This window comes from Lycorma delicatula, chromosome 3 (genome assembly GCF_047948215.1).
Source record: "Lycorma delicatula isolate Av1 chromosome 3, ASM4794821v1, whole genome shotgun sequence".
Taxonomy (NCBI): domain Eukaryota; kingdom Metazoa; phylum Arthropoda; class Insecta; order Hemiptera; family Fulgoridae; genus Lycorma; species Lycorma delicatula.
Window position 1 is genome coordinate 105,568,713 of NC_134457.1, and position 24,129 is coordinate 105,592,841.

General features: G+C 30.7%; 1 protein-coding gene and 1 long non-coding RNA gene across 2 annotated transcripts in view; one reads left to right on the forward strand and one right to left on the reverse strand.

The window, feature by feature from the left end:
- LOC142321842 (uncharacterized) overlaps nucleotides 1-24,129 on the forward strand; it is a 78,435-nt gene that overhangs the window by 43,969 nt on the left and 10,337 nt on the right. The window lies entirely within an intron of this gene.
- LOC142320759 (serine protease snk-like) lies at nucleotides 8,979-23,124 on the reverse strand. Its single transcript, XM_075358751.1, has 6 exons — nucleotides 23,115-23,124; nucleotides 21,938-22,047; nucleotides 15,999-16,108; nucleotides 11,914-12,176; nucleotides 10,297-10,454; nucleotides 8,979-9,334 (listed from the first exon to the last, which is right to left on the reverse strand). The coding sequence occupies exons 1-6, from the start codon at nucleotides 23,122-23,124 to the stop codon at nucleotides 9,122-9,124; spliced, it is 864 nt and encodes a 287-aa protein (XP_075214866.1). The 3' UTR covers nucleotides 8,979-9,121.

Sequence of the window (24,129 nt, forward strand, 5' to 3'; positions counted from 1 at the left end):
ACATAACATTTTATTCCATTAATAATTTCAAGTTTTTTATTAATTTTGTTTTTTTTTTTGTTTTTTTTTAATTATTAATTATTGTATTTTGTTTACAATCAGAGGTCAATAATCATTAATAAATCAATATATTAGAATTAAAAAGAAAAAGTTAAAAATAAAAATAGGAGGTGAAGTCTGATTGGAACCGATGTGCCTTCCCCTTCTAAGATCTAAATATTTCATTAAATAAAATTTAATTTGGCTATAACTCTGGAATCAATGAAAATAACCACAACTTATGATATGTCGTTGAAAAGCTCTCAATGAGTCCCTGTAGTTAAGAAATCCTCTAAATCCAGATTTTTGGATTTTGGGCTTTTTTGGACACTTTTAGTCCAATCGATTGCAAGCAAAAGGGAAGTTTCACAACTATTTGATGTTGCAAATCCTAAATCCAAAATTTCATTATCTTACGGCTATTCGTTTTTGAGTTATGATACATACGTACGTAAGTACAGACGGTCACGCTGAAACTAGTGAAAATGGATTCAGGGACTAGCGAAACGGATATTTTTGTTGATATCTGAAAACCAAACTTTTTCGCGATCACAAGACTTCCTTTACTTCGTACAAGGAAGTAAAAAGTGGGGTGTAATATTGGTAGGTACGTACGTACGTTTGTATCTGTGGTGGCGTATTTGAGGCTTAATTACTTTTGACTAAATAAATTAATTTTGATGAAATTTAGCACAAAGACACGTGTTTAACGGCCAATTTTTTGGTAAAATTTGAGATCAATATCCCCATGGAGTGGGGATATTGTCAATTTTCTCATAATTTTAGGTTCAATTTTCTCATAATTTTGCAGACATAACTCCACATTATACTAAGCTGTGTATGCCCATTCGTAAACTCAATATTAAGCATTGGTACGTGCTTATCTTACCATTTTAAAAAACTTTACTTCCAAATTTTTCGCTTATCCCAAAAAAAGAAAAGTTGTCTTTTTATTTATTGCACATTTTTTAACGAATTTTTTTACGTCTTCTTGAGATAGTAGTTGTGCAAGTGGCTAAAAAAAGTACTTCGGAGCAATATAAGTGGGGGAGCCGATCAAAGTATAAAAATATTGTTATTTTTTTATTTTTAAAACTCTATTCATGTAACATTATTTTCCCTCTAAAGATGAATAAAAAAACCATTCAAGGAAAGAATAACTACACTTTTTTCAGCTTTTTTTTGTAAAAGAGTTTTTAAAAAGTGTGTGGAAATAAGTCTTTAAAAAAAAGGCTTGTCATGGAATATTTTAACAAAAACATATGTATTTTCAGAAAAAATAATGATAAAAACATTACATTACATTGATCATTCGATATCTCGTTGAAGGAAATTTATGGAAATTTTATATTTATGTTGGTGGAATTGTAATTTTCATTTATTTTGTTTAATATATAAGTCTTTATTGCGTTTCATTTGTATTACTAAAGTGGAGAAATTATCTTTGTATTTTTTTACCTGTGCAATATTTTATCTTAGTATAGATTAGTCACTTTGTGAAATATGTCCTATAATTGTATGCTTCGAATCGTGAAAGTTATGGATTAAATATACTTTAGTAATATCGTAAAATTTGATAAAATTCACTCATTACATTAAATAAACGCTGATGAAATAATAATGTATAAAATATAATATGTATATATAATATTAATAAAATAAACTTAAAAATTTTATAATTACCATAATTTTTAAAAAATAATTATTTATAAAAAGTAATAATTGTTTTACTTGAAAAGGTAACCCTCAAAACAGTGTTCCTATTTTCCAGCAGGTTTATTGGTAAATAATTCTAATGCGATTTAATTTTATTTTTTCGTAGATAGTAGTTAATTTTAAAATTTATCTTTAACGTGAAAATGTAAATTTATCTTTAATGTAAATTGCTGTATACTTTGATTTTTTCATCAAGTGCTCGTATTCTTTGTTGGATAGCCTTTCTATCTGAAAATTGATTTCGACGATCGTATTGGTTCCAATCCTGGATTCTGTATGTACAAATGTTTTTGATGACCAATCCATATAAATCATTGCACAATGGTAGGACATTGTCCAAGTATCATCCGAATATATTAAATATTATGTTGAGTTTTTTGAACTTTTTTAAATGTGATTTTCCAGATTAGATTAATGTGTAAAAGAAATCAAAGATATTTCGCAGTGATAGTATGTGGAATTATTACGTTTTTCTAATAACAGGTACATGGAATGATGTCATTACATAGTTTACATGACTTTTCATTTATGTTTCGTTTCTTCTTAAATTTCGTTAAGGAATACTAGTATTACGTCATGATGAAATAAGGAAAAGAGCTCATGATTTCTTGTGCGGAAACATCATCTTCGCGAAGTCAGTTAGAGGATAAATGTTTTTAAAGTAAGAAATTTCTTCATGAAATGAAAAGTAAACGTTTTTTAAATATTTAAAAAATCAATAATTTAGTTAATATTAATGGTATTTATACTTTTTATCTATTTCAGCGCCAATTTTTGAGTCCTCTAAATAATGTCCACAATAATTTAAATGTATTTACAATACCATACGCATTTAAATAAATAATTTATGAAAGAACAATATTTCATTGTTAAATTACTAGAAAATATTCAACATAACAAAAAAAAATACTTCAACACAGTAAAAAATCTGTACATCAGATAGTAAATACCCATAATTTAGCCAAGCCAGTCATTAGATTCAAGCAAGAAACGCAGCTAATTACACGAGTATACAGAGCAATTTTAAATGATGGACTCAATTAATTACCTCTGTATTTCCTGAACTACACATTGTATCTGACTGCTCTACGTAGAAGTTGTGAGAATAGTTCCAAAAATTTCAAACATCGTTAGAGCGCGTATAGTTACGTAAACTACCGGTGCAGTGCAACACAGTTTTTCGGTATTCTTGAACACGGCAAATCTCAGTCGCCAACGGCAGTCCAGGATGCGTTTCGTCTCCGTTTTAACTGTGACTCACCAACAAGGAAGAGCATATGTTGTTGGTTTTAACAATTTATACAAACAGGGTATCTCTGTAAAGGTAAAAGCACAGGCTATCAATCATGTGTGCAAAGGAGAACGTTAGGCGAATTGAAGGAAACTTTGTTCGAAGCCCAAGAATGTGAGCCGCAGAGCAAGTAGAGAACTCAACCAACTGTTTGGCGTATTTTGTGGCGTCGTTTACTTTTCAAGCCATACCGCGTATATCTTTTACAAACGTTTTGCAGAGATAGCAAACCAAAGTGTGTTGACTTTTTTAATCAAATGCTTGAAAACATATAGGAGACAATTTTCTTCCGCGTTGAATTTTTAGCGAGGAAGCGACGTTCCATCCCAGTAGAAAAGTTTACAATGTTCGCGTATGGGGTCTACAAAAACCCAAGGACACACCTCAACATGAAAAAGACTCCTCCAAGTTTAATGTATTTTACGCCCTAACGCAAAAATATGTTTATGGACCATTATTTTTGCAGAATACACGGTTACTGGGATAAGGCATACTGGAAGACTGGCATTTCCCTCAACAAATGAAGATTCACAGACTTCATTTTTCAACATGACGGAGCTTCGCCACATTGACACCTAGATGTTCGACACTACCTGATTGAATTTCTACCTCAACGATGGATAGATATTAGGCATCGAAAATGAATACCTGGCTCTTCAGTTCTGGCCTCCAAGATCACCTGCACTAACGCCATGTGACGTTTTCTTTTCGGGGTTTGTGAAAGATGAAGTTTACGTACCGTAAAATATGCGTGTGGGACGAGTTGAGCTATCGCTTAAATGTGTGTCATGCAGCCGCTGTGGGCCACATTGACATTTATGAACCGTGAATATTAAATTATGTATTGCCAATCTTAAAAATTTATTGTGAGTATTATGAGATGTAATAGGGTTCACATTTTCCATTAATTCTTAGTTTGAACTATAAAGTTACGAAATTGAGTATCATTTTAAATTACTCTATGTTAATACTCATTATTAAGGTATTATTTTCATCATCGTTTATTATTTTTAAAATAAACTACTGCACAAATAGAATTTAAAACAAGTAATTAATTATTGAGGAATTTTTTAATAAAAGATATAAATAAATTATTGTACATAATATTGTCATCACTTCCACTACCTCACTACCGGATTCGATTAACATTTTAGCCAAACTATCAACTCAGCTCAAAGTCTGACCAAATATATAAAGTTCATGAAACATGAACTTTATATATTCATGAGTGTAAACTACTGGGAAATCGTACACTGTACACTGTCTTCCAGACGATGGAATTCCCAGTGGAGTTTGAGGCTAGTAATTTAAACAACGGACCTTTGAACATTTAAAAAAATATATAAATATTAAAAAAAAGATTATCTGTCGAAACCTGTTTAAATATATGTTTAATAAAAATAACAATTGTAGCAATATAAAAAATATATTTATTTTATAAACAAGAAGTAACACTATCGATAAAATCATAATGAGAGTAAAATAAAAATATAAATATGAATTTACCGCTTGTTAGTCAATTCTGAATGAATAAAAGTTTCAATAAAACCAAAATCATCAATTGTAATTATACGCCGGTCTGTTGTAATGAAAGATAATTAGATTACTTTTAGTGATCCAGTTTGTTGAGTAACATCAGACAAGTCATACCGAAAACGATACAAGAATAATAAGTGTATTGTGCTATGAGTACTTGGTAAACTGAGGTGAGAAGTGATTTTCAATTTTCTTGTTCTTGAGCCAAATATACGAAAAAATATAATAGATATATTGAAAAACATTCGGTGCTCATTTCTGTAAATGGCATCTATATTCCGTTCAACTCTCGGAATGATGAAAATGACAGATATAATCATTACTTACGAAATATAGACTGTTTCTCTTATTCGTAAAAACGTTGAGTCATAGTCGTTGAGGAACATAGACTATTCCTTAATCGTAGAAGCTTCGGGTTGTAATAATTTTAGATATCACATAAAAAACTTATTATATATAATTTTCTGTCATGAACTGTAAATTAAACACTTCATTGTTACCTAGATAGTTATTCATTATACAGGCTAATTTTATTAAAAAACCTTTTTTTTCAAACACCATGCTAAAAATAAATTTCAGGAAACATCATAAACGCACTCTGATTGCAAGGTAGATCTACGTTCCATGTAATCTACGATTGAAAAGTATAATATGAGGAAATATAGAAGAGCAGTGACAAATCAAATAATCATGAAAGAGAAATTATTCAGATATACAAATCACTTCGCACATTACCTGTTGGATAAATAGCAATATAGCACAAAGTAAATAATAGCAATGTTTATTAAACTATACTTAAATAAAATATTTTTGTTACGTAAAATGCAATAAATGTTCTTTGATTTAGATTTATAGCGGAGAGGATTTGTCTCATTCAAATTATTTTATTTCGTTTCGCTGAAAGTATGTATTTACTGGTTGTAAAATATCAACACAAAAAAAATTATTCCTTCTGAGTTACTGGCATAAATCATAGTATTTTCATCCAAACCAAGCGTTCTCATACTAAACAGTTTTCTTTTTTTAAGTAATTTAATTCTACTTTAAGCAGTTCTCTTTGTAGTCCAGATGTAACTCAATAAAAAATAATAATTTAAATAGTTATACATATTAGTTGTTTAAATTAGTTAAAATAAATATTTATAGTTTTTCTATTAATTTCCTGAAAATTGTATTATTTTTATACTCCTAACCGCAACAAATATTATAATATTAGATATTAATATTAATTGCAAGATAATATCTTGCAAATTAACAGTTGAAAAAGAAAAGAAATAAATGTTTTATGTGTCTTTTACAAATATCTTTAGAATCTTTTTCCCAACTGATTTTATTGTTGACTAGACACAAACATATATTAAAATATTTTTGCTTTTTTACACAAAATTACATCTTAGCTTTGAAAAATAACTGTTTTGTAAGAGAAAATATAAAACAATCTTATATTAGATTTCATCTCCTCTATTAAATCAGGTACTTGATTTATTTGATAATTATCGATAATTGATTGGGTTGCTTTCGATGATTGATCGAGTTGCCTTCGATAATTGATTTAGTTTCCTTTGAGGATTGGTCGAAATTCCTTCGCTAATTTTTGATTAGCTTGCCTTCAATTATTGGGCGAGTGGCCCTCGATAATTGATTGGGTCCTTTAATGACTGGTCGACTGACTAGTCATTGAAGCACCCAATTATGAAAAAATTGATAATTGATTAGGTCGACTTCGATGATTGGCAGAGAAGCCTTCCATAATAAACTGGGTTTAGTTTTGTAGGCATGAAGTAAATGGTTGATTATGTACGAATAACTAATGCTTGTCTCATCTTTTATTTTATTTACTAGAATTTTATTCATTTAACTTCCCGTCTAACAGATTCTAATTAATACTGTAGTTTTTTTTATCATCAGGAAAAACCTTAACGTGTAGATCATTTGTTACATTTTTCAATACAGTAAACGGAAAAATAAATTAATAGAATTTTGAAAAATAAATAAAAAAGAAAGAAATAAGTTATATTTTTTGTAGTGAGATAAAATTTTAAACTATAAGAAATTTTTAAATTTAACATTATGACTGAAAAATCTTTAGAAAATTTATATTTATTGCTGCACATTTTAGGATCAATCTCAGTGTAACAATTCCTTTAACCTTTTATGATATTTGAACCGATTTTCCTTTAGCGCCAAAAATATAAATGAACATATGACACCAACACCGTTTATATGAAACTTCAGAGAGAGAGGCTTGACCGACCACTACAGGCGTAAAAATTAATTAAAACTGAGTATTTATTGAAAAACAGCCTTAATTTTAAATTATGAAAATACACAGCAAACGAAATTAATAGTATCGTAATAGTCATAAATAAACACATAATTTTTTTTTTCAAAAGCAGTTTAATAATTATAAGACTGTTTTTAAAAGTAAAAACAGCATTAATTTAATTAATTAATAATAATTCTGTTTTGCTACAATAATATTTTCATTAATTACTAACAGGATGAAATTCTATGCTTTTTTTACAGGGCTTTAATTCTTTTTATTAATTGATTAATTAAGCCAACACATGGTTATGAAACTTTAAAATTATTAAATAAAAAAGGGAGGTATTCTTTTTAATGATCTTAATTGAAAATTAGCAGTAATGTGGATGAAAATGTATTAATTACACTAATTATTAATTTTACGACGTACACGACATGCACAGATAGTCAATAACCGTCTGCTAAATAAAACAGCAGAAGATCAATTGACGGACAATGTAAATTATGAGATCAGGTTGCAAACACACGTGCAAATGAAAGTCGAGAGCATCACAATGAACTCTTCGAGCTAATGCATTGAGACAAAGAGAGCCACGTAAACGAGTCACCGACGCACACACAGCACATGGTCGACAGCGCGTGCAACTCATGCATCACTTCACCGCCTTGCGTTCGAATATGAGCCGGTAATAGACTATACGTCACATGCACTAATTGTCATCGGCACTATGGACAAAGAATGCCAACATTCATGCATTTGAATACTAAGGTGAATCGGCCGGTCTTAACTTCGCATCAGGAGAAGTTCACTTCCACCATTGTATTCGCCGCCAGAAACATTGAAAACACTATCGGCTGGAGCCACATCTCATTCGAAATTTTTTTTGCGTAAAATTCGTAAATTCAATTCTTGCTTCCAAATGACAAACATCGTTCAGAATGAGAATGGTCGTAATTTTGAATCAACATTTAAGATTTAGGGCCAAGTGTATCATCAAATAGGTTCTCAATGCCTGATTCCGATCCAAACTTTTTGCAAATCTATTTCATGGGCAATAAGGAACAACAAATTAACATACGCTGCCAATACAACCACACCAAGCAGATGTAGGAGCGAAAAGTAGTGGCAATTTTGGAAACGTTTTTGCGTCGGCAAGTGCTTCATAGAATTTTTTTTGTTATTTTTTGATTTACAACATTTAAACAGGACAACGTCTGTCGGATCCGCTAGTATATATATATATATATATGTACACACACACACACACACACACACCACGAATAAAAAAAGATACAAAAAAGAGAACTGAATGAACTGATACAATTTCTAAGCCGCAAGTCTCACTTAGTCTAATAAAAGCTATAAAAATTATACAAATATTAACTAACATTTTTATTTTTATGATTTTTTTTGCTTTTAACTGGCGTCTACTTATTAATAATGGGTTCAAATTATTAATTGAAACGAAATCAATATTCAAAATAAACTAAACAATTTATTATAAACTAATGTATTTTTATTTTTCGCTTTTTTCTGTACAATGCTTATTCCTCGATAGAACATTTAGTGATCCTAATTGATTTAAGTTATGTGTTAATATTTATTGATATTTTATCATCAAAGTTGTTTTTATTATCATTTAAATAATTTAGAAATCCCTTTCAGTTCATACAAAATTACACATAATATTGGATTCGATTTATTAAATGTTCTGGAAACTGGTGCATAAAATAAAAATTAACTTTTTTCCTTAATTCATTGTGGATCCAAGTTCACGTTATTAAAACGCTTGGATTTATTAAAAACGCTTGTTTTCTAATAAATCGTGCGATGTGTATTTTATGACAATCTTTGTAAACGGTTCCAAAATTAAAAAAAAAAACACAAAAAAAATAAACAATCTAACCTGGAACCCATTGTCTCCTTACAAGGTAATCGGTAATATATTTTTTTTTAAAGAGGTGAAGGAACCCCATTTACGGGCGCTAAGCAGTGTCGTGCTCGTTGATGGGTTCCGCCAATTATAACCAAGGGCGTATGTATACCTGCGCACTACCGACTAAACCTCCACCCCTGGCTTCCCCAGGAAGTCTGGAATTTTATTTGAAATAAAATAATGACATGTTTATTTTGTGTAATTTACTATCCTTCAGTATTATTAATTCTAATAAATAATTTATTACAGCAACAGCATTTAAAGAAAAATAGGAGATTATTACATAATTTTAAAGTTAAAAAATAAATAAATAAATAAATTACTGCACATTAGACTTTCACGAGCTCCAAACTAGGCCTGGATCCAATAGGTAGTCTGGCCAAACTATAGATTCAATCCACGGAAGGTAGTTAAGAACGCGAGTGTAAATCGCTGGAAGTCCTTTCAATGCACACTGTTTCCCAAAAGATGTAATTCCCAACTGAGTATGTAAGAAGCACGGCGGTTGATCATTTGTTTTAGGAAGAAACAATGGACCTCCTGAGTCTCCCTGTTACGCAAATACAAAAAATTAATGAAATTACTGGATGAAATCTGTTTAAAGATTATGTTTGTTTTTTTTACTAATAAAAGTAACGTATATAAATTATGAAAAGTAAATGGTCTAAAGTAATTAACTATAGTGGCTTAAAAATAAATCATAATAATTAAAATTAAATAAAAATACACTTCCATATTATATATGTATATTTGTTTGTTTGTGTGTGTGTGTGTGTGTGTGCGTGTGTGTGTGTGTGTGTGTGTGTGTTTGTGTGTGTGTGTGTGTGTGTGTGTGTGTGTGTGTGTGTGTGTGTGTGTGTGTGTGTGTGTGTGTGTGTGTGTGTGTGTGTGTGTGTGTGTCTATCAAATAAGTATCGATTACAGTAGATATAAAAATATTTAGATTAACTTTACGGCGAATATATATTATCAGTTTACAGCTAGATGGAATTTTAAGTTTATGACTGTCATAGTTGAATATGATGTATTATCAAATATACGTCATTCCTAAAACTACATTATCATTATTTTCAATAATAACAAATGATGAGGAAAAAATTCCCAGTTTCCTTCTTCATTAGCCGAAATAAGCTGATGTGTTGCAATAGATGTGCTTGTTGAATTGTTACAATAGTAACACTTCAGCAAAACAGACATATGCATGCAATGCGAACGTAAAGTTTCACATATAACATATTCATTGGATTCATTTCAAAGAAATATAATTACTCACAGAGAAAATAAATTTAATAAACCTCTTCTACCCTTGTTACTTTAAAGGCACCATTGTTATTATGAAAGTATATCAGATAGTATCATTAAATAAATTAAAGATTCATTTCTGTCAACATCGTACATCATTATTATTATTTTTAATATTTGGTTTTTGCTTCTAAAGAAACAAAAACGTTGTCTGGTACATGTTAACTAAACTGTTAAAAAATTAATAATTTTTTTGTTTTTAATTATTACCGAACATGTGTCTCTTCCTCCTTCTAAAACTCCTGCACAAATCATAGTTTTTTCTTCCAAGCCCCGAGGTGCTACACGCAGTTCAGAAGTATTTGTGCAATCTCTTACTGCCAAGTAATCTAAGTCTACTTTAAGCAATATAGTACTTCTTGGTCCAGCTGGAAAACATTTTAATAAATGATTTTATAAAATGCAATGTTAAAAAAAAATTAAGTTTAAAAATAATATTTATGTAGTTTTATTAATTAATTACTTTATATTTATCTGTAAAATACAGTATATATATATTATACTGTATATATATATACTGTCTTGATCTTAATCTTGACCTTTTAAAGCTTTTTAACTTTGTCTTCTATTATTATTTTTTTATAATTTAATTGAAATTTAATTAAGGTATTATTTATAGAAAAATACACATTCTTAATAAAATTTACTTGGAAAAAATGTAATACATATTCTGGTAAAAATGTTCCATTCCCGATAAAGGTTTCGAAATTTTATCTTTTTTTTCATATCAACATACAATTACAAGCCATTCGAGGTCATTACCCAAAAGCCGTGCCTGCAGAACATCATTTAACTTATGACGTTGACCTATAATACAATAGCATTTAGTGAACAATATTCTCCTGCTTAAAAATTCACATTTTATTTTTATTTTTCAATCACTGAGGGTAAAGTACAAAATGTTTCAAATAAAAGTATTTAAAGATATTTTAAATTAATAAATGCACTTTTAGAAGTATTAAAAAATAACTGCAACATCAAGGAATAAATTAACCACAGATTTTTTGTTTTCACTTTTCTTCTTTTTCATTCCTCTGTTCAGAATGCCGGAATGTGAGATGGGTAATATATCTCCAAACTTGATGTATTCCGTACCGCACTTTTGCAACATCAAAACAATTTAGATTTTATATTTAAATAGATTATACAAGTTAGAAAATTTCAGTGTATTTGAATGAATATTTTTTATTATTTACCGTTAGTTTTAATTTCAAAAATCCAAATAATTTAACTAATTAAAATTTTGAAAATTTACCTAGCCAGGTAATATTAAACAGAAATCCACTTTATTCAATTGCAATTGCCGATACAGCTTATTGAATTAATAATTTTTAATTCAGTCAAGTTACATGAAATTTTATTTCAATTTTTCAGTTACATTTTTATTTAAAATACACTACCGTTAGGTCTCAAACACAAATCTAGAAAAAATATATACTAATAGTGTTAAAGAAGTCATCCGTATGAAACACAAGGCCGATAAACATAGGTCTTCATAAAAATAAATAATTAACTTCTTCAACGTAAACAACTGCTGTCGATGTCTACGTTTTCAGATTAATTATTTTTTTCACAAGGTCTGAGTTATTAAAATTTTAACTTAAAATCCACGCTAGATTGAATTGCATTTAATAAAACTACGTACGACAATAATGTTTTATTTACATATCATTACAAGGAAATAAATACAATTTAATTATCTTTAATCCCGTTAATTATTTTTAAGTCTATTAAGTACTTATGATGTTACTATACAAATTATAATAATATGCAGATCTGACTGCATGAGTTTACCTTTGCAATAATTATATTTTGTTTTATCCTTACCGTAATCAATTCTACCCCATCCTGCTCCAATTACATTTCTAACATCGTAGTATGAAATCGGTTGCGGTAGACAAATTGGTTTTATTGTATCAGTAAATGTTACCAAACTCTTTAATTCATACAAAGCGATATCATTGTAAACAAGTTCTGACCGATAGTCTGGATGGTTTATTCGCCGTATTATTTCAAAATCTAGAGTATTTTCTGTTTCATTATTTCTGGCTAAATCAAGCTCACCTAGTCTCACCCATCTAGCAAGGCCACTAAAAAATATTAAATATATTCAAATAAATTATTAAATATAGAATTAACTAAGTATTAAATATATTTCATAGGTTTAAAAATAACATTTTATAATTTTATTTACACTAAAAACTCAAACAACGATGAAATTTGAATTAAAGCTATTTGTTTTTAAAAGTTTAAAAATAAATTGAAATTTTGCCATGCATGAATTAGTATTATCTTTTTTCTGAAATATTAGCTGAATTAAATATTTAAAAAAAATTTACTTTTGTAAAGCAATAAAAAAAATCTAAATAAAAAAGAACGTATTATTGTGATAGAATTCTATAAATTTTATCAATATATAAAACATATTTCATTATTTAGGAACAAAAATGTATGGTTAAAATATTAAAAAAAGTACTGTGTAACCTCAGTTAACGAGCAGAATTTGTTCCCGAATCTTCGTTATATGCTAAACAACCTTTACCATAGGAATAACATTAATGTAATTTATAAAACATCCTTTTTTACAAGAAAGTTGTCTAAAAACATTGGTTTTGTTTACGCTTAAAAATTTGGTTAAAACGAGACACGGAATTATCTTTAAATAAATTTAAAGAGCTATGACTATTGCATTATTAGAGTGATACTTATCAACGTACGATGCAAACGTTTCCCATGGTTTCAGCATCTCCCTTACTTCACTGGTTGGTTGTAGTTCTGCTGAGGCTGTTATCTTCTCCTCCTCGATGAAATCTCCTCTACAACCGCTTGCTGTGACAGAGAATGCAGCTCCTGACTATGTTCTTCTACTAGCTCGCGTTCACTAAATGTCGTTGCTATCCACCTCTAGCCCCATAATCTTGGCCAGAGACACAATCTCGTCTATTACAGGCCCCACAGGCAATTGGGCAAACCCCTCAGGGTCGCGTCCGACAATGGTGTCCAGCCAAAATCTCTTCCATGAGGAAATAAGGGTTTTCATGGTGACCTGTTCCTATGTCTTGTCGATCATCTTGAAGCAGACAATGATGTGAAATGAGACTTTCCAAAAATCTCTGAGAGTGTGATTGGTTCCTTCAGTTACCTCAAAACAACGCTGGAAGTGCGCTTTTGTGTAGAGTTTTTTAAATGTTTAAATAACTTGGTGGTCCATGAGCTGCAGTAAAGTAGTTTTGTTGTGAGGAAGGAACTGCAACATGATAAATTTAAATTCTTCAAGGAGGTCATTTTCTAGGCTTGTTGTATGTCTAGCAACGTTGTCCTCAAAGAGAGTGGCTAATTAAACTCAAGCAGATATTTTTTAAAAACGGATCAAATAATTCATTGTTCTGTAAAAAGGTAACGCGAAACCCAAGCCTTGTTTTTTAGACCTCCACAAAAAATTTAGTCTGCCCTTCTGGACTTTATAATTCTTGAAGGCTCGTAGATTGTTCGAATGGTAAACGAGCAGCGGTTTAATTTTCAAATCGCACTTCCATTTGCACAAAACAACACCGTGAGCCGGTCTTTCATTGGCTTGTGATCCGGCAATGCCTTCTCCTCTACCGTAATATAAGTTCGTTTCGGCATCTTTTACCAGAACAGACCCAACTCATCACAATTAAAAATCTGATGCGGCAGATAAACCTTAGAATTCACAAGCCTCTTGAATACGCTTTCTTTGTTTAAGCAAAAAAAAATGAACAACAAAATGAGTCCGAACACAGCTTTCAAAAATGACAGTATGATGCTAGCTGAAGAGCGCCAATTACAGACTGATAGCCGATATCCAGGCAGGATGTTAAGTCACGATGTCTCCTTGTCACTCGTTCTGCTAAACATCACTTGTTAAGGGAGCCATTTTTTTACAATTTGTTTTCCTCGTTAAACGAAAAAACTCGTTTGTGATGTTTCATAGTAATAATTCAAACTCAAAATGTACAAGTAATTAATAACGTAGGGTTAATTATTTGATCTAAAATATGAATTAAAGAAAATTTTTAAAATTGTATAATTAATAAAAATTCAAATCACACGACTGAAAATAAAAAATCCGCTATTAGATCTAATTTAAGAAATGAGAAAAGGATAAAAAATAAAATATTAGAGCAAAGTTATAGAAGATAATAATATTATATATACAATGGGGTCCACAGAGATAAAATAATTAAATTAAAAATAATTAAATTAAAAAAAATGTTTTAAACATATAAAAATACAATTTAAATATTGTAGAAAAACAAAATAAGCATTAATTCATAATAAATCTGAATGGTAAAACACATCTAAAATGATACGTAAATGAACGTAAATGGAGTATATTACACAGTTGAATTAAAATACCTGGATTCAATAACAACAAAGCATTATTATTATTATTATTTATTAATTTTTTTGGGGGGAACGGATTTAGAGGCATGGAGTATTTTAGTCGTTAGCCCAATTTTAACTTAAAATTTATTTTAATTTAAATAAAGCCTTAAAAAGTACAGTAGTGATTGTCAAGGAACTATCTTGTAAAAAAGAATCTAAACACAGACTTGTCAATGCTTATTGAAATCCCGAAAACACAACATAACAAGGGTGTAAAGGCCCTTGTTCTTTTAAGTCTTTTCTAATATTTACTTGCCAAAAACCTATAAATGTTGCCACACACTATAAGAAAAAGGAACAATACTCTGCGATAAAAATTATAACACTTTTAGAAACGGTTATTAATATTGAAAAACTAAGATGAGAAGGGTGTAACGGTTCCTTGTCACTTTACATCACACAGATCACTCTTAACGGAAGGTGTTCAAAAAACTATAAAAACGATCAAATTATTCAAAAATTAAAAACACAACTTTTATCATAAAATTCTTCATAAAGACATAAAATCAATGTCTTTTATATGCAATTGCCTTGGTTTCACTTTAGGACATCCTTTCTTGCTTCTTTTTTCCATTTTCCTAATAGCCTCGATGTCGAATCCCAAGGTACCTGAGACCTCAGAGATGAAGTATTCAGATCCTGCACTGTAAGTTGCAGACGATCTCCTCCTGCTAGTATCGCATGACACCGGCTCCATTGCCACGGCCAGAAGTACATCATAGTCCAGAGTAGATGTACTCACCGCTAAAACATGTGTGGAATCCAAATTTCTCACCCTTTCAGCTAAAGCCCTCAGTGCTTTCGGAGCTCCCTCGTTGGTTATTCCAAATCTTCCTTTTCTAATATCTTTATTTCTGGTGTTGCGGAATTCTGAATAAATTTTTTTTTAGCTGGAACTTTACCTTACATGTAGTTGGCTCAGGCTTTTTCTCAGATTTTACTTCTTTTGACTTCAGCTGTATACTAGAAGTAGACTTAAACTTGAGCTTGACGGAGTTCATTTCTACAGATACTTCTGCTTTCTTCTGCGTCGGCTTTGGACTAATTCGTCTTATTGGTCTTCTCTTTATTTGTTGATTGATGATTTTTTCGACCATATTTGCGAGTACGCGTAACTAAAAAGTAAGACAGTTTTTATTATATAAAACTTAATTTTTTTCATCTAGATGTTTGTAAAATACGATTATAATACTATAAAGTAAAGGTTTTACTTACATACATATATATTTTATTATTAACTCTGGTAACACTGAAACTCATATTAAAGCCGTTCTATAATTAAAAAACCTGAAATAAGAAGATTTTATAGAACATAGATAACATAATCTGTTAATGTTTAGTTACTGATAAGATGATTACCATTTCAGGTGGTCTCAGGGAAAATTGTGACTATTTCTAAAATGTGAATTCTGAGAAACCTAAATAAACCATTTCCAGAAGATATAATTAAAATCGAATGAAGTAATATGTGTGTGACTGATAAGATTTTTTTTTTGACTTACTCGTTTGGATCCTTCGTACAATGAGCTGCTGATAAAACAAATCGTTCGCTTATAAGTGAACATCCACAGGCCCAATCTACGTTGTTCTTTGTTCCGTATCCAACTAAACCCTGTATTAATCATAGAAATAACATTTTGCGTTATTTTAAATTATTTGAGGATTATTTGGAATTAATGTATAATGATTAATCTCTAAATGAAAATTTTATAAAAATCAAAGTTTATCTGTTCTTTCGGGCATGACTTTTGAACAGCTTATCCGTTTTTAATGAACATTACTGCGTCCAGTAGATTTGGTCTTGACTCTTCTTAAACCGTGTAACATTCACTATGACAACAACCAACCAAATATTCGCAAAATGTTTGTAACTTTTGTTTTATTTTTTTTTTTATTTTATTTTTTTCTGCTTGTTATAGAGTGATAATTTTTTCTTTAACTCAGCATGGTTTATATTCTGGTGATTTAATTTTAATTAATTCTTGTTGTGTTCGTGAATTTTATATTCTTCTTCTTCATTGTTTTCCCATCTTTTATATAATGTTTGACTTATTTTTTTTTTTTTGTTTTGCTTATTTATTTTAATTTAAAATTTTGATTTGTGATGTCAAAGATCTTTTTGAGGATAGGCTATGTTTTTCTGCTACAATCTTTTTTTTTTTTTTTTTTTTTTTTTTTTTTTTTGGTATTTATTTGTTTGAGTATAATCTTGTTTTTTTTTTTGAGTGATTATTTTTTTTTTTTAATTCTTTTTCTATAAGTTTAATTTTTTTTTTTGATTGAATTTCTTGTTTTTTTATGTCTTTTGTATTTTTAATTAGAGGTTGTGTTTTATTTTATAGTTTAGGTTATATGAAGGGTGATTTAAATTTAATTCGTTTTTACTATCTGGTTTTTATATTTATTTTAAGTATGGTTTTTTTTTATTTTAATACCTGATTTTATTTGTTTATTGTTGGGTTGAGATGGTTTGGGACTGGTCTCTTATTGTTTAGTTATTTATTATCAAAATAGAGTTTCTTTGTATTCTGGTCTTATTACTTTGTTAATGAATCGTGTTGGAGATGTATTTTTAATTTTGTGTTTGGGTTTATTTATAAATTTTGGTTCCTTTCATTATATTTTTTATATTAATTTTTTTAATAATGATTTTATTATTTTGGTTTATTTAGTTTTATTTGCTTCTTTTACTAAAAGTGCTCAGTTTCCGTTTTGTGTTTGGTTACCTTCGGCCATAGCGGCTCCTACTCCTGTTTCTTCTTTAGTTCATTCTTCTACTTTAGTAACTTCTGGTGTTTATTTAATTATTCGTTTTAATTATTTTATTTTATTTTGTGATACTTATTTTTTAATAGTTATTTCTTTGATTACCATAGTTTTGTCTGGATTTGCTGCTTGTTTAGAAAATGATTTGAAAAAGATTATTGCTTTTTCTACTCTTAGACAGTTAGGATTTATATTTTTTACTCTTTCTTTGGGTTCTTTAACTCTTTGTTTTATTCATTTGTTGATCCATGCTTTATTTAAGTCTTTACTTTTTTTGTGTTCTGGAATTTTTATTCATTGTTTTTTAGGAAGTCAAGATATTCGATTTATAGGTGGGTTGGTAAAGCAATGTCCTTATGTAAGTTCAGCATTTTTTGTTTCTTTAATTTGTTTATGTGGGTTTCCTTTTTTTTCTGGATTTTACTCTAAGGATTTTATTTTAGAGTTTTTTTTTTTATTTAATTATAGAATTTTTTTTTTTTTTTTTTTTTTTTTTTTGTTGGTGTTACTTTTATTTATAGTTTGCGTTTAATTTATTATTTATTTTCTTCTAATTCTTTTTTTTTTCCTTATATTAATTTTTGCTACAGTTTTTTTATAAATATTTCTCTTCTTTTTTTATATTTTTCTTGTTTATTTGTTGGTTCTTTTATATTTTGATTATTTGAGGATGATTTTTTTTTTGTTTTGTCTTTTGATTTTAAGTTAATTCCTTTGTTATTTTTTTTTTTTTTTTTTTTTTTTTTGGTTTATGATGTTTTAAGTTTTTTATATTTTTATTTTGGTTTAATTTATTTTTATTTTTTTAGTTCTATATGATTTATAAGATTTTATTCTTCAGGTTTTTTTTTAAATCGTTTTTTTAGTTTTTGTTATTTTAGTTATAGATTAGTTGATTCTGGTTGGATGGAATATTTTGTTTCAGGTGGTTTAGTTGGATTTTTTCGATGGTTAGGTTTTTTTTTTGATAGGTTTACTTTAAATATTCTTAAGTTTTTTTTTTTTTTTTTTTGATATTTAATTATTTTTCCCGTTATTAGTATACACCATTTGATTGAGGTACAGTGGTCTCGATCATGGTTATATCAACACTTCTACAAAAAAAGAGTGTATGAGGTTAATAATTATAATTAAAGAAAAAATTGAATATTTAAATTAAAATTTTAATGACAAATTTCTCTAGATTACTCATGACTTCAGGTACTTTTAAAACATGAAATGTGGATCCTGAGTAAGAACATGTATACTGCGCTTAAATGTTACACATGTATGTAGGTCTGTTCAAAAATATCAGTGTAGACCTCGACCCGCATATGCGTGATTCGTCTGTGAACTAAAATAGCGGTTCCGCCGCTGGTGGGACTTCGGCGTGTCACTACCCTGTCGGTTCTGTAAGTGTAATAGTTCCACAGGGTCAGTGATTTGTCCGGCTTGAGATGCGTTTCTGCTAACAATGTCACATAAATTTGTTGGTCATCGGCCAGATGACATCGCTCCGCCGTCTTGATTGCTACAGAACCCGCGTTCCACTGCAGCAGTTGAAAAGTTTGCCAAGTCATACCGGCTGAGTTAGGTCATAGGCATTGAATAAAGGACTGGAATAAGCTCCAAATAGATTTCACCTGTAACAGGCGGGGTAATACAGCCAAAATATTGGGTAGGACGTCCTTTATTGACATCCTCGCCAGAAAGTCGGTCCCGGCGCTCTCCTTCGAGGACGCGGCTTCCGGCTTTTTCCCGTCGGGATGGATGGGTGTTTTTGACGCCACCTTTGGAAGACGACGAGCCTCGGCAGCTCTTGTGCGTTTTGCCGCAGTTTGAGTTTTGGTTATCACCCGCTGTGATTTTCCCGAATTTTTTGCTTGCTTTGTCGCCTGTGGGGTATGCTTAATTTTTGTTTTGGTCGATTTTGTGGCCGCAACATTCTCGGTCGCCGACACCCGTTGCGACTTCGGCGGTTTGGGAGGAAATGGCATCTCTTTTCCCACCGCCGGGATAGCCGCGGTTTGAACGTCTTCCGGCTAAGGTTTTGGTACTCCCCTGGCGTCCCGCGCCCAGCTACGCCCATCAGTGATCACGGACGTTTGTGGGGAGCCCATTTGTCGGACACCAAGTGCTGCTTGTAATAAGGGCATCCCCTGTAATTTGCTGGGTTAGGCCCTTGCAATTCGCTCACGATGCTAGCTCTTCTCGCGACTTAAGCCAAGACCTCGTTTCGTGGTCCCCACCACAGAGCTGTATTGGAATTTGGCATCTGCGGCATTGAGGGGCCCCCTTGTGACACGAAAGCGGTCACTTTATTTTACACTAAAACATACTGTCCAAGTCGTACATGCCCCTGGTGGCTAGCGTTTTTTTAAATGCCACAACGCACGTAGAGGTTTCTCTACCATCCCTTGTGATCAGCTTTTTCACTGACGCTACGTCATAGCCTAGTTAGGAGAGCCCCTCTCCCACTTCTTCGCAGGTGGCTCCAAAGGGGATACCCCGGACCATGACTTTAAGCTCCGTCTCCTTATGAAGCTGATAAGTGTAGAAGGCGATGACCTTCGAGTCCAAAAAGCCTTTCACTTCCCGGAAATCATCTTCGCTGCTTAATTGCAGCCTTACTGAGAGCCCGAGTTCTTTGTGACCAGCGCCCGCGGACTATGGTAGATATGGCTCTCACCAACGTCGGCCACTCCCTACGGCAGTCCAGGATAACCAAGATCCAGTCGATGAAGAGCGTTACCGGATTCGTTAAACATTTAGCGCTCGACCTTCTAATACATACGCCGTTTGAATCGTGAAAATTGGACGCGGGGTTGCCGAGATCTTAAGGTAGCACCTCATCACAGCCACTCTCAATTTCTGAACGGCACCCCAGGGGCACTTGAAAATATTATCATCTTAGGAGTACCACTGGCAGCGGATGGGGCTATCGCCGATGCGGTCGAAAAAATTTTCAGAGCGATAGGACGAACCGTTTTTTGAAATATTTGCGATTTTTTCCGTAAGTTCGGGTCCGGTTAAAAAGTTCTAAATTTTCCCAAAACTTCGTTTGCAACTGTACAGAATTTCTAGTAGCAAGTGTATACCCTAATATGTATATCTCACTTAAAATTTCTTTCACCAATAAATTATGAATGTGAATTAGGTTGCATAAGTTCAAGAGGTATCTTTTTCACTTAGCAACTTAAGGCAATCTTAGTGTCTTGAAAATTTTGTTAAAATGTGTTGACATCAGGAGCAAATCTGTATGCAAAATTTCCGGATAATTGGAAGGGCTTCAAAATTTGACTGAAAGGTTGTATACCAGGAATTTCACAAACATACATAGTGCAAGGGCGAGTTAATATACGTGTTGTAAAAATAAGTTAGCTAAATATTTGTGTATTGTTTTATTCGGGAATGAATTTATTTCTTTTTTATATAAATATAAGACTAAAACTGATTTAAAAATTTATGATGGGAATTTGTTAATTGACTGGAATAAACATTAATATATATAATAGAAAAAATTATTTTTTATTTTATACCGTTAATTAATGTAATAAATTTAACTAAATAAAAGAATAACTATAAGATAAAAAAAAAGTTATATCGTAAAATTTATTATACCATATATATGTTGTCTTCTATTAGTAGCATATTATAGCGCTCCAATTCGATTTGGAGCGCTATAATATGCTACTAATAGATTTCCAGATATGCTACTTTCCAGATTTGCTCCAATTCGGCTTGAACAAGTTGTACGTACGTATGCACATACAAACGTCATGATGAAACAAGTCAAAATGGATACAGAGATGGCCAAAATGGATACAAATCCATTTGAAATTGAAATCAGTTGAAATTTGAAAACCTACATTTTTCGCGATCACAATACTTCCTTTACTTAGTACAAGGAAGTAAAAATAGAAGAAAATTAATCTTAGTATAAATCCCTGAAATAAAAAATTAAAAATAAGGAACAAAAATAATACTTTTTTATTGATTTAGTACTGTAGTTACATTTTTTTATGAAAATACTCAGGCTTACATCTTGCATTACTTTACTGTACCTGACGTTCCATATCTATTCTAATGTATTTACAGGTTAATTCATAGGTAAGAAAGGTAAAAACATTGAGTGAAGGTGATTTTATTCAATTTTGTTTTATCATTATATCATACTTAAAATGAAAAAACACTAGAAAGATTAAAGAAAAGTAATCTTTTCGTATTGTTTTTGAACTAACAAAATTTCTGCTCACTTTTAATAGGAAAAAAAAATTCTAACAGTATACTTCATTAACTGCTCATTTACTACTGTTTTTTCAATGTGTTCCATCAATTGGGAAATTCTTTTGTTACGATAAAAGCAAAATGATATTTTATGAAAAATTATCTTAAAATAATTGCTTATAGTACTTTATTAAATCTTAGGTTAAATTATTTTACTGCTATTCAAATATAATCACATAATTATTATTGATGTAAAGTTTCAATTTCTCACGCACAATTGTATTCGTTAAAATATAATAAGTACTTCATATAGATGTTTCTGATAAAGTATGATAAATCCAAACGTGAAAAATAACTTGCCTTATTATATTAGGGATTTTCAAATCAACTCATAAATATTGTCAATATTATTTTACGTTGTTTTTATATGCCTGTAGTTAAGTATAACATTACTAACTTAAAAACATACCATAAACGGTAATTCCTTTGGTTTTACTGGAATGCCTCCAGCAGCATATGAATATGCAAAATCATTTGACGAGTCTAGGTAACATGATCTCTGTTGGTATTCCATACATTCTAAAATAAAATAAAAAGTTAATAGATTAAGTTATAATTATTATTTTATAATTATAACGTAAATTACATTAGCTTACTATTACTATTATTATATATTAAGATAGTAATTTCAGCACGTATCTATTTATCCTTTAATTTTTTTTTTTAATATTAGAAATAAAAATTTTCATTTATTAATATGAATGTCTGAATTATTATTATTAAATTCGTTTCCTTGAAAATATTTTGCTAAACTAGAATTATTTTTTTTTGCTCAATAACAAATATAATTACAATCGGCTCTCCTGAGGAGCCATAGGTAAGTTTCCTGACAAAATCACGTGATAAGAACGTCGTGATAAGAAACCCCCAAAATAAATAATACACAATAAATAGTTGCAAGCAAACTTAAGGGCAAATATGAAATTTGAAGCTGAGTCATAAATCACAAACCATTAATTTCAGCACCATATCGTCCACAAAACAAACATTAATAACAAATAAAAAAGAAAAAGAAAGAGAAGTAACCAGAAATTACATACGACGCCACTAAACTTGACGGTGTTAGATTCCAAACTGTTACGCAGACCCTAAGTCGAGTACATGGGCTCGTTTGAACTGTCGGACGTCTCTGCTGTTATCGAGTAAATTAATTGCAAAGTGGTATACATGATTCTCAAGTTTCTTCAGGTATTTGTCATTGCGCTGTTGTGCAATCTCACGAACCGATGGGAGCTCCAGATAATTCCGCGTGAACCACGGAACTTCGGCAATTACCCTCGCTGCTTTGTTCTGAAATCGTTGTATAATTTCCACACTACTAGTACTAGCCGTTCCCCTCTATTCTACACCGTACGTCCAGATTGGGCGCAGTGTAGCCTTATAAATTAAAATCTTGTTGGATAACGTGAGACCTGAGTTCCTCCGTAGCAGCCAATGAAGTTCCCTGTACCTTGCGTTTAGCTGTTTCCTCTTCATCCTCACGTAACACTTTCAGGTCAAACGCCAATCCAGGTGAAGTCCCAGATACCACACAGTCTCCGTCTGCGGGATAAAAACATCATCGAAGTACACACCGGGACATTCACCTCTTCGCATGGCGAAGATCGTGTGTGCCACACGCACACACGATCCCGTGTCATTTTACAGGTTCTGCGAGGCTAGGCCAGGGTTTTCGTTAACGGCCAGGATTAGTTAAAATAGAATTTAACATGTCTTTTTTTAACGTTACTTTTTACAGTTTTATTTACAATAATAATTCACTTCTTTAAAATTAAATCAACCGTAAGATTCCTTTCTTTGTTTAGTCTTACTGTGAAACATCTGAGGGCGTAATGGAGATTTCTTATGATATTGTGGAATGGTTTGTATGACACCATCCTTCGTTCAGCACTTAAATGAAGGCGAAATTTTAAGTCTAACATTCAGCATTGAGTTGGTTCCAAAAAATAAAGATTTGTGTATGCATTTCCACATTATGAAACTTTAGGCTGGTACTTCAACGAGAAGACAATCGTATGTTATCTGTATCTTCTACCTATTACTTGATGTATAAAAACCAAAGCTAAAAAAAGTTGGAATTCATCTAATTTGGTTCTATCTAAGGTGGTGCTTTGATATTAATCCATACAGTAAGAAATTCTATGGATAATATCACACAATTTTTTCTCAGCGTTTCATTGTACGACGTTTTGACAAATATATCAGCTCCCACCTGTGAGTGAGGGTAAATGAGTGTGAGAATAAGAAGGTAAATATTTGGATTACTTACTTTTCAAAATAAATGAAAAACTGTAACAATTACTCTCAAAAGAAGAATGAAAATCCGAATATAATTACTGATTTATTTCATTGATATCAAAACGAGACTGATCATACTGTTGGCCTCTGCTCATTTAAGAATTAAAAAGAAATTAAATATTTATTTGTAGTATCTTGGAAAAATATAATTCTGCTGAAAACTCACCGGCAAAAGAGACAAAATATACATTTAAAACATTTTTAAATGACAAAAATAAAAGCTTTTAAAATTAGGATAGTTCGATTGAATATTAATGAAGGGAATTAGGAAAAAAATAGAAATGCAAAGCTTTAACAGAATTT